This window comes from Oncorhynchus mykiss, chromosome 15 (assembly GCF_013265735.2).
Source record: "Oncorhynchus mykiss isolate Arlee chromosome 15, USDA_OmykA_1.1, whole genome shotgun sequence".
NCBI lineage: Eukaryota > Metazoa > Chordata > Actinopteri > Salmoniformes > Salmonidae > Oncorhynchus > Oncorhynchus mykiss.
Genome location: NC_048579.1, coordinates 63130990 through 63143413, shown reverse-complemented (window position 1 = coordinate 63143413; position 12424 = coordinate 63130990). Strand labels below are relative to the sequence as shown.

At 43.2% G+C, this 12424-nt stretch overlaps 1 protein-coding gene across 1 annotated transcript; it reads left to right on the top strand.

The window, feature by feature from the left end:
* Positions 1 to 7084: 7084 nt before the first annotated feature.
* On the top strand, positions 7085 to 12064 carry LOC110490579 (protein BTG1). Its single transcript, XM_021564010.2, has 2 exons — positions 7085 to 7536; positions 11595 to 12064. The coding sequence occupies exons 1-2, from the start codon at positions 7392 to 7394 to the stop codon at positions 11972 to 11974; spliced, it is 525 nt and encodes a 174-aa protein (XP_021419685.1). The 5' UTR covers positions 7085 to 7391; the 3' UTR covers positions 11975 to 12064.
* The last annotated feature ends 360 nt before the right edge of the window (positions 12065 to 12424 follow it).

Below are 12424 nucleotides of genomic sequence, written 5' to 3'. Positions count from 1 at the left end.
ACAGACGGACGCGACTGCGTCAACAAAACCTCCAGCCAATGGCAAAAGTGAAAAGCGCGACAACAGTCACAATGATGCAAACGTTTAATAATTAAACCTACTTGGGGTTAAACACGGTACCCGGGGAAAAACCAGCCTGGCGCGTCACACAAAACATGTAACAAAACAATTCCACACAAAGACATGGGGGGAACAGAGGGAATATATATGTAGTGTGATTAGGGAATGTAAACCAGGTGTGCGGGGAAACAAGACAAAACACATGGAACAATGAAAAGTGGAGCGGCGATGGCTAGAAGACAGGTGACGTCGACCGCCGAACGCCGCCCGAACAAGGAGAGGAGCCGACTTCGGCGGAAGTCGTGACAAGAATCTTCAAACCATCTAATACTCTTTTGTTGGATTCGATTTTTCCTGTTTTTCTACTATCCCCATGAACTTAATTAAGACAGCACACCGCAGTAGTTTTCCTGTGAGGCTGTAGTCATCAGGGATGTGTTCAGTAGGGCACACTGTAGCAAAATGTTTTGACACAGAAAATTATAAATATTGTTTGTTACTGGAAAAGTCCCTCTCTGTTTCCAGTATGTTTTCTTCCGTCTGGTGCCCATTGAATATGACCCAGACCCAGTTTGTCTGTTTCCCACGTCATGTCATCTGCTGCATTACATTGTGGTTTCACAATTTATTTGTTTATCCAAATGTTTGGTTATTGGAACACTATGGAAATAGATAAAATGCAGCCTGTACAAGCTACACTACATGACCAAAAGTATATGGACACCTGCATGTCAAACATCTCATTCCAAACTTATGGGAATGAATATGGAGTTGGTCCCCCCTTTGCTGCTATAACAGCCTCCCCTCTTCTGGGAAGGCTTTCCACTAGATGTTGGAACATTGCTGTGGGGACTTGCTTCCATTCAGCCACAAGCATTAGTGAGGTGGGGGCGCTGATGTTGGGCGATTAGGCCTGGCTCGCAGTCGGCGTTCCAATTCATCACAAAGGTGTTCGATGGGCTTGAGGTCAGGGCTTTGTGCAGGCCAGTCAAGTTCTTCCACACCGATCTCAACAAACCATTTCTGTATGGACCTTGCTTTGTCCTTCTGAAACAAGAAAGGGCCTTCCATAAACTGTTGGAAGCACAGAATTGTCTAGAATGTTATTGTATGCTGTAGTGTTAAGACTTCCCTTCACTGGAACTAAGGTGCTAGCCCAAAACAATGAAAAACAGCCCTAGAACATTATTTCTCCTCCACCAAACTTTACCACTCCAGCCACCTCTAGGCATTGCGCATGGTAATCTTGGGTTTGTGTACGGCTGCTAGGCCATGGAAACCCATTTCATGAAGCTCCCGACGAACAGTTCTTGTGTTGACGATGCTTCCAGAGGCAGTTTGGAACTCAGTAGTGAGTGTTGCAACCAAGGACACACGATTTTACGCTCTACGCGCTTCTGCACTTTGCAGTCCTGTTCTGTGAGCTTGTGTGGCCTACCACTTCGCTGCTGAGCCGTTGTTGCTCCTAAACGTTTCCACTTCACAATAACAGCACTTACAGTTAACCGGGGCAGCTCTAGCAGGGCAGACATTTGATTAACTGACTTGTTGGAAAGGTGGCATCCTATGACGGTGCCATGTAAGGTCATTCTAATGCCAATGTTTGTCTATGTTTGTCTTTGGAGATTGCATGGCTGTGTGCTCGATATTATACACCTGTGAACAACGGGTGTGGCTGAATTAGTCGAATCCACAAATTTGAAGGGGTGTCCATGTACTTTTGTATATATACTGTATCTAGCCAAAATGATATTGCACACACCAACACAGTTAGCAATGAGCTAACCAAGCTACCAAGACATTAGCAAGCTAGCACAGTCAGGGAGAGGTTTGGGCTGCCAATCTAGCCATGAGGCCAATATCTATTTATACAACTAATGTCTCTTTTATCAATAGCAGGGTTTAGACAGATGAGTTTCATTACTTTTCCATGACTTGTCCATGACCTTTAACCAAATTTCCATGATGTCAATTTGGGGCGGCAGGTAGCCTGGCGGTTAGAGAGGCGAGTCAGCAAACGGAGGGTTGCCATTTCAAATCCCGGGTCCAATGGGAAAATCCTGTGGGAAGTGAGCTGTTAACCGAAGGGTTGCTGGTATCAAATCCTAGATGTCATTGCCTGCTGTTGTGCCTTTGAGCATGGCTCTTATCCTCTCTGGTAGCGTCCCACGTTGACAACAGCCAGTGAAATTGCAGGGTGCCAAATTCAAAACAACAGAAATCCCAGAATTAAAATTCCTCAAACATACAAGTATTATACACCATTTTAAAGTTAAACTTCTTGTAAATCCAACCACAGTGTCCGATTTCAAAAAGGCTTTACGGAGAAAGCACACCATGCGATTATATTAGGTCAGTGCCTAGTCACAGAAAAAAACCCACAACAACTGCTCCCCGGGCACCCAGTGTGGCAGCCCGCCACACCTCAGGAATTTATTATGGCATATGCCGAAAAAAATGACATAATAGCTAAACAGTTAACTAGAGCGAGAACTAGCCAGGCTACAAGAAATGTTTTGAATTGGCTACCTAGATCTGTTCACTATTATATTTTATAGGCCTACCTGCTGCTGTAATGCCCAGCCGTCTCTCTCTCCTTCAGCAACTGTCCACACACACACATGCATTTGATGCCACACAGATGAGTTATTGTGTCATATTCCGATCCTGGCTAATATGTTGATTTTGATGTGATTGATAACATATTAAAATACTGTGCCTAAATAAATTAAATTAACAGAAATTATTACATTAATTTCCATGACTTTTCGAAAACTTTTCAGATTTGATTTATTTTCCTAAACTTTTCCAGGCCTGGAAAACACAATAAATACCATGACTTTTCTAGGATTTTCATGACCTTACAAACCCTGCAATAGTCGTTCAAGCAGCACTACTGCCTGATAGCTGTGTTGACATGACAACTGGGTTGAGTCTTGAAATCACCAATGGATTATGTGAAAAACGCATTCGTTTTGGTTGACTGTTGCCTGCAACTTGTTGCACAAAGTTGTGATGGAGTAGCGCTACGGACGAGATTTACCATTGAACTACTGCGAGAGTTTGGACGTTTTTGAAGTCAAATGATGTGTCGGGGAGACGGATATCAGGTATGACAGCAATGTGCAGTCAACAGGTGGTACGGGGACATAGTTTTATAGTTTTATTTTGGAATTAATTTGGAAAGACCACATTTAGGCTGCATCGGCATTTAGTAGGACAAATTGGCTTGTTTATATTGTATCAGTGCGCTGGCAATTAATTGGATACATTGAAGTTTATTTCCCAAATCCCACCTCCACCGGAATGTGGCAAGCGCGATTTACGTGATAGGATAAATATGAATAAATACATTGCACACTACTGTTTTGTTTACCTAGATATGACGTTAGTTCGCTATCATTGTGAAGCAGTGTCTATGCATACAAGCAACAGTACACTGTTAATTTTTGATAAAATATCAATCGCCAGTGAAACCATAGATTTTTACTTTGAGCAAATCGAAGTGATATTTGACTCATCAGGCTTCAAAATGGAAATTCAAACTCTTGCGGTAGTTGAATGGTAAATCTCGTCCGTAGCTGTACTCCATGTTGTACTAGTCACAACCACTGGATGCAACAACGTTGCAGATGAGTTGCTTAGTAGTGCAAAGGGGTTCAATCAAGAAGAAACCTATTTGCAAGCAACCAATGTTGTGTCCAAGTTACTTCGTGTAACTCCAGCCTAACTAAGACTTAATTCACCCTACAACACCTAACCACCACAACACACACTCAAAAGTAGACACACACATACATGCAAAAACCCAGATACTGGACACATTGATCTACATATGTGCATTGACACATATACACAGCTTATACTTGTATAGGATGTACTGTTCATAGAATTGGGCACATGTGGTGAACCTGTTTACAAGCAAACATCTGCCCCATGGATGAACCTCAAAACAGACTGATACTGTAATTGAAGAGATATGCATGATATGATATGCATGATATGCATGATATGATTCAAGCACAAATACCTGACTTAGCTAAGACTGCTAGGCGTGAGAGGGATAGAGACATTCATAAATATGGAGACTTAGCTAAGTATTTATAGATCGGTTATTATACATTACGATGGAAGTCAGCCTTGTACCTTTGAGAATAACCACACGGAGCCTGTCGTCTCTAGGACTTTGTTTTGGGCCTCATATCTTCACTTTATCTTTGAAAAATGACTACTGATACTGCAAATACATGTAGCTGTGAATATAAACAAATCGTGACCAAATGCAGAAGTACTGTAGAAACCTAAACTTACTCTCTAAACTTTCTTTCAACATAGACGTGTGTGTGTGTGTGTGTGTGTGCGTGTGCATGTGCGTGTGTGTGTGTGTGTGTGTAATTTCAAGCCACACAACAAAATAGTCCTATTCCACTCCATTCCCAGAACCACCTCCTGCAGTCAAAGCATAGCTCCACTGAGCTCGGGGAGAAGACACGGGAGTCATGGAAAGTTAGTGGTTTGCGGGGGATGAGTTACTTCCCTGTATATCTGTAGGTCTGGATCGAAAAGGGGGAGGAGCGTGGAAAGTTCCCCAGCAGTTTTGTTTTCTGTCTTCCATTAACCCTGTCTGTGCCACACCCAAACACTTTACTCTCATGTGAACCAGCGAGTATAATTTTCCATAAACTAGGCCAGGCCTGTGTGGTTGTTATTTTAACCTAGACTTTGAAGATGTCTGTTGTCTGACTGTTGACAGGTTGATTTGTTAAGTAGTACATGATTAGAGAGCTCTGCCTAATGTTAGGAAAACATGTAGAAATCCTTTTTTTTCAGAGCAAAAGGGATTTAGGCTACAGTAGTCGCAAAGCTGTCAGTTACCTGTTCAAACCCGCAGAAGCACAGCAATCAATGTTTCCACAACATTTAGGCAATATAGTGAAATCAGGCTGTTGTGGGTATGAGAATGTATAAGGGCTCTCTCTCTTCTCTCTGGGTCTGCTCTTGTTGACCAGACACTGTTGGTTTAGCTTTGCAGTGACCCACAGCCGTGTGTTTGTGTTTGCGCGTGTGTGTGTTTTGTGTGTGTATGTGTGTGCTCACAACTGTGTGTGCAACTGTTTGCATGACTGTGTGTGTATCCACGGCCTCTCAGTCAGCACTGTGAGTCAGTGTGTTTGTGGAAAACACACACACACACACACACTCCAGTGGGCATCCAGTTCTCTCTTGCTCTCTCTACTCTCTCGCTCCCTCTCTCCGATTGATCCTGAGCTGACATTCTTTCCCTCCACTCTTCATGTGTGGTTCAAGATAAACGGCCCCATTCATTGGGTTTTACTGTAGGCAGGCAAAGCATTAGGGCAGGATACCCCACCCTGGTCTGGCTACATCTGGTAACACATTCCAGCCTCCGCTGGTGGCTGGCTACTAGGGCTGGGAATTGCCAGGGACCTCACGATACGATATTATCACGACACTTAGGTGGCAAACATATTTTCACTATATGTCTGCTGCAGAGAGTCGAGAGAGCATGAGAAAATGAGTTTAGATCAGTCATGGAAATCAAAGTGCTGAAATCATGATGGCTCCCTCTTTTTTTTAAAGATGGAGAACAAGTTTTGGCGCAGGTACAGCAGGCTAAAGCTAGCTAACGTTTCCTAGTAAAATCAATTCTATACTTGGAGTCAAATATTAATATAATATCTTGCAAAAATAATATTGTGATATGTAACAGTATAGACCCCCCCCCCCCCCCCCCTCTATCCCTTCTGGCTGCACCTAAGGATTGTATAAACATGACAGTATACCACCTGACATTTTCATACTTTCTCTCACTCCTTGACTCCCATCTCCCAATCTTCATTGTCTCTCTTTTACTTTCTTTATCTGAGAGGGAAAGTCAGGGGAATTCCTCAGCTCTGGGTATTCATTAACATCGTCTCTCACCTTGTTCCAGCCTTCTTTGGCTTAACGTCTCTGTCCCTCGCTCTCTGTCTCTATATGTGTCTTTTCCCCCATGTGGTGTGAGTAGCAATTTCTCACTCTTTTCCTCTGTAATGAATAAAGACTGGCCATTGTGTGAATGATGTCGTTCTCTGAAATGAATTGTGGCGCTGCAGGCCATCCGGGTGAATGATGTCGTTCTCTGAAATGAATTGTGGCACCGTAAGCCATTTAGCCAGGAATACTTGTAAAGAATTCCATCTTTCTTTTTATGAAGAAGAATTTACCTAATGGGCATTGGCCTACTCCCAGTAATACTTGTAAATCAATGTTTGTGTAATTTACAGGCAGTGTAATTGTGGAATAGCCAAAGTCATACACAAACATTAGTGTATGTCAAACTCAGAAAAGTGTGTATTTCTGATGCATCCTGTATGAGGGAATCCCGATTGACTGACCATCAGTGGAGCCTGTCCTCCTATAGCTCCTTTCACCAACCTCCACTGGCAAAGAAACCCAAAGCCAGAGTTTTGCAAAAATAAGTACAAGCAGAACCACAAGGGGAGGGAGGAGGATCAATTTGTTTGAAATACTTAATTTTGTGTCTGACTCTGCAATCATTTGTGTGTGTGTATTAGGGAATTACTGGAAATGATTATGGTAAACCCCTATACTACAGAGACTAGATCCAAAAAATGGCCTGCAAGAGCAACTATGACAACAACATGTACAGCATGCCTTGAATACCAACAATCATTAGCATAACCGTATCCAAAATTGTGTGCTTAATTACGCACTAATGCACATTGAACCTAATCATAATTATGCTGTCCGTTTTATGAAATAACTGAAAACCCAGTGCAAGATGATGTTATTTTCGATGGGAGCACAATATAAGGGGTTAATTTTCATGCTTGTATTTTGCTCTCACGTGGCCTGTTTATTTTCAGAGCGTTGAGGCGAACAGTCCACTCCTCCTATGGGCTCGTCAGGCTGTCGGGCGGACGGGATTGGCGAGCCTTTTTTGTTGTTGTTGTAGCTGCGCGCTGTCGCTTTCCTCCGACGGCGGGGGCGATATAAAACCCCTTTCCTCCAACACATTCGTTCACTCTGGTGGAGTAAAGTGACATTGAAAGGGTGCCTCAACGTGGCATCCTAGAGAAAGACCCCTCTATTTACCAACAGCCGTCACCACACTGTACCGTCCTGGCACACGTAGTACCCTCCGAAACGTCCCTACCTCGACTAATAAATGACCATCATAGGCGCCAGAGAAATAAAACAAGCGAAAGACACGGATCATTATCCGAACGTGGAGAGAAAAACAACGAATCATTTTCGGAATCATATGAAGGAAAAGCGCACGAATCGTCGTCGCAGTTGCCTTCTCAATGCATACCCTTTGTGCTCGGGGAACGATGAAACCAGAGATTAGCGCCGCGGTCGGGTTTCTGTCGAGATTTCTGCGGATAAAAGGACACGTAAATGACAGACAGCTTCAATCATTCAGCGCAAGTTTACAGGATATTTTGTCAGGTAAGACATGTGCTTCTCGTTTTGTCCTACGTTTCAAAGGCTACTTTGGATTATGACCTCTGTTGATGTTGTGTCATTTTGTGTGTTGAGAATATGATTTTAACGAATAGTTGTGTTTTAATCCCATTCCGAAGGGGATTTGCGTCTCTATTCACAAAGTAACACAAGCGCCCCCCGACCACGAAAAAAAGAGACACGAATAGATAAGGTGAACAACAATCTTCAATCAACAATATTCAATCGATCGGATCAACCATGTTCTATTCAGATACATCGTCGCCTAATTCATGTTTCGAGTTTAGTTACAGTGTAATAACGTGTAATAAAAGCCGGACTCTATTTGTTCCAACAAGGAAGTGCACCTTTCGATAGCACCAGTTCAGCTGGTCGATAAACTCCTAATTAACATAAAGATGGGGGAAATCTATACCCAGTGAATTGAATTAGGCTATCGAATTACGTAATGCAGACAAGAAAACGTAGGAGGATATGAATTTGAGCAGGCAAAAAAAAAATATATATATATATAACATTTCGACCAGGAAAATAACAGACCCATAGGATTCTGGTTATCTTTGTGAGTATTATAGCCACCTACATGTTTTACTCGATCCTCTTGAGCGAGCCTCAATCGAATCGAAATTAGAGAACCAAAAGGGAAATAACAAATGCAGAATAAATAACCCGTATAGATTCCCGCCGTTGACGAACATTTACGAACACGAGCTATTTCTTTACAATATGTTTTAGTGTAGACATTCTGGCTAAGTGAATAACGTTAACTCTGTAATAAGGACACATACATTGATCGACACAGCCACTATACTATGCGTTTTTGGCATCCTTTTTTGTACAAACCACTGAAATTATGTTTTATTTATATTTCCTGTTGTAAATATACAGACAGTTTTAACAGTCTAAAACTGGCATTCGTCTGCCAGTTAACACCAAGTGTCTGTCCCTCTAAACACTGAACACCTACACCATGACCTCAATTTGAACATGTTTTGCAACAGCTGTGTCATCTGCAAAGCCATTCACGTTCAAATTCATATCATTTTAGAGCGTTTCGGATGTGGGCTACACATTTAGCATATCAGGTTACAGAATTGTTTATTTCTATTCAACAAACTCTTTAGTTTACAATGCTATTTTCAACTAAACATTTTCCATGAAAGTGGCTTTGTTTGTGCAGGATTAGCATAGAAAGTGAGTGGAAACTGTAGTCTGAGCATAGCTCCAGTTTGTAAACAGCCATAGCTCCAGTTTGTAAACAGCCAAAGTTGAAGGCAGACTGAGCAAAATGGCCGCCGTCAGAGGGTAAGTGGGGGGTTGGTAGCGGTGGGGTTGGGGCTGGAAGAGGATTTCATAGGGGGAGGGGTGTAGGAATTACATTATCTAATTAAACAAGTTGCAAAGCGACTTTGTGAAGTGGCCGTCTTCCTCCTTCACCCCCATTTTTCATTCGTCTTCCCGAGTGACATAAACAACTCTGTGAATCCCCCCCTGCCGCTGCTGAAGTAGGCCAGCCATCTCAATGTTGCTTACAGCTTCATTATCACAGTTTATTGTGTCTGTGTGTTCAATAAACAGGCGTTGTTTGTGTATATGGGGGAGAAGGGGGACTTGCTCTAAATATCCACATTGAAACTGTGCTCATTGTCTAACTAGTTAGTAAACCATTTGGACTTCCTGTTTACCAGTCACCTGCTTAACCAAGGTTTGAGCAGTGACCCAATCTGAAACTGCCATAATTCCCCCAACCACACCACCACATACCAGTGGAAATCACCCAATAATGCCCCAAACAAAGCCAAATGTGTATTTAATAAAAAGCCTCCACACATTTTATTGCCACATAATATCCTTAGAGCACTTGGCTTTAAAGAAGCACTGGGAAACTACTTTATTTAAAATATATAGTTGAAACTCATCCGTTCCCCTGTTTTAGAATAGGCCCCTTCGTTCGCAGAGGCCTCGTTTCTTTTGTGGTGCAAAAGATCAGCCCCATCGTAGCTGCCTAGTGCCAAGCCCTCCATTAGGGTGCAGTACACAGAGTTCTACTGATAACACAAAGGAGACATTATCTACCAGGGGTGTTGTGCAGGACAGGTGTTCTCCAGGCTCTGGCCTAGTTTAGAGGCTTTTCACAGGCAAACAGACAGGCAGGCAACACATCCAGTTTAGCCACTATGCACCAATGGGGTAACACGATACTGAGGAGTCTTAAGTGGAGAAAATAGGATGATTGGTATCACATGCACACACAGATGCATATCGAACACACATACATACAGTATATATACCAACACACACAAGACACAGTAAATGTGAGTATTGTTAGAGATGTTAGGTTAATTTAGACTTCTAAGAAGCGGTTTTCTAATTGAATTCTTCTCCGTTAGGCTACTATTATACTATGAAAGCATGCGCGTCTTCTAAAATGAGTTAATGGGGAAGGAATGAGAACTCTTCTCTTTCTCGTGTTCTCCATAAAATGAGTAATGTGACCTATTTTCTCTCACTCTTCTTCCATCCTAGTTTGTCACTTAACGCCCCTTTAGATATACCATACGAATGATATCACAGTGAATCACCAACGGGTATGTGGACACACTCGTCATATTAAAAGGGACGGTGTGGCTTTAAGAGGGGGAGTTCTCCAGCCCAGATTGCTGGCCAGGACTTCACCACCTCAGTGTTGTTGTTCAGCTCCGCTCTGTTTGATGGAGGACTTTGTGCCGCTCGGCCAGAAGGGGATTGTGCAATCAAACTTCTCTCTCTTTCTCTCTCTCTCTTTCTCTCTCTCTCTCTGTCTCTCTTTCTCTCTCTCTGTCTCTGTCTCTCTCTTTATCTCTCTCTCTTTCTCTCTCTCTCTCTCTCTGTCTCTCTTTCTCTCTCTCGCTCTGTCTCTCTCTCTCTCTCTGTCTCTTTCTCTCTCTCTCTCTCTCTCTCTCTCTTTCTCTCTCTCTCTGCTGTGTGTCACGTAGTCTCCGGTTACAGAGCGACAAACAGTTTATTGCTGCTTATCAGCCCCATAAGCAGACTGTTATGGTTTATTACTGCGCTACAACAAAGCCTGCCCCTGTCTGCAGTCTGTTTTACACACACATACCACACACACACACACACACACACACATTACCAAGTGGAAACTTACAGTATTGTGCTAAATAGTTGGTCATTATATCATGTAACCCAAATACCAATATAAATAGTTGATGCTTTATTACACGGTATTAGAAATATCAGATAAAAAAGCAGATAAGATATTCCAATGGAATCATGTATTACCTACAAAGGAATAACACCTTTATTCAATCAAAAGACAATCTAAAGCAACGCTACTTTTCCACAATCATTATTGGGGGGTGTTTAATACAGTAAAACATAAACAATCCATTTTTTCCTTCCATTTTCCATGGAACCATGTCATTTATTATCTGTGAGTAATCCATAACGGTGATAGATTAGCTATGTGTGCTTAGAACATCATAAACCAGTATTACCTTAGACTCCAGCAACTCTATAATAAAATAAAACATGATTATAGTTTGATTTGCAATACAATTACTTAAAATCCAACTATGCCTCATACAGTTATTATCATGCTATTAATCACATTCATGTCCCAATTTATGACCTTATTCAATGGTTATCAAAGCACATGCATCCTAATCTCGCATAACACACACACACACACACACACACACACACACACACTAGGAACTAAGGCTGATCAGGTGCAGACAGCTTTGCACCCCGCTTCTCCCTCAGATAGACGTCTGAAAGTAGCAGAGATTTAGCTTACTGGCTCTCACCTGTAAACACCAGACAGCATCTCTTACATCTATCCCTCTTTCTTTCTCTCCCTCTCTCTCTTGTCTCCTCATACAGAACTACACAGGCTCTACTATAGGGTAACCGAAGAACAACAGTTACCCCCTCTGTGCCCTTTTTTGGCAATACAAGCAATACCATGGTAACCTAATAGTGTTCCAATGATGATGAAACTCATGGTAACCCGATATAATAACCTCCTCTCTCTTTCTCCACAGAGCAATACAAGCACCACTGGTTCCCCGACAGGCCCTGCAAGGGCTCGGGCTACCGCTGCATCCGCATCAACCACAAGATGGATCCCCTGGTGGGACAGGCAGGCCAGCGCATCGGCCTGACCATCAATCAGCTCTACCTGCTGCTGCCTAGTGAGCTCACCCTCTGGGTGGACCCCTTCGAGGTGTCCTACCGCATCGGCGAGGACGGCTCCATCTGCGTGCTCTACGAGTCCCAGCCGGTGGCCCCGGCGCCGTCGGGAGGCAGTGCGGTCACCTCGACCCCCATGGTGGACAGTCACATCAGCTGCAAGGAGGCGGCGGGGATGCTGGGCAGGACCAGCCCTTCCAAAGCCTACAACATGATGACTATGTCCAGCTAAGGGCTGCCACCCGCCACGTCGGGTCGTGGGTTTCGCCCTAGTTGGTCGATGGCGAACCTTTTTAAAGCTAAAAAGAAATGAAATGAAAAAGAGAAAAAAAAGGAGGAGAAAAGGCAGAGGATGTGGCCTATCGTCCAGGTGAAACCTTGTAGGTTTGATATTTCTTTCTCCTTCCTCGCTCCATAGTCTGTTATGTTGTGTTGTGGGATCTACCGGAGGCTTCGTTTTTTTCCCCGCGGGGAGGACTGTGTGGAGCGTGGAGCTGTTGGGGGCAGCTAAAACAAACCAAGAAACCGAACAGAGAAACAGCGCAGAGAAGGGGCTGCTTTTTGTTTTTTTACACAGATCTATCATTGTTGACTTTGCACTTTCTTCTCCACGTGGTTACAATGGGTACCATGTCACCACCACCCCCACCACCCTCTCAAAAGCTTCAAGGAACTGCTGTCA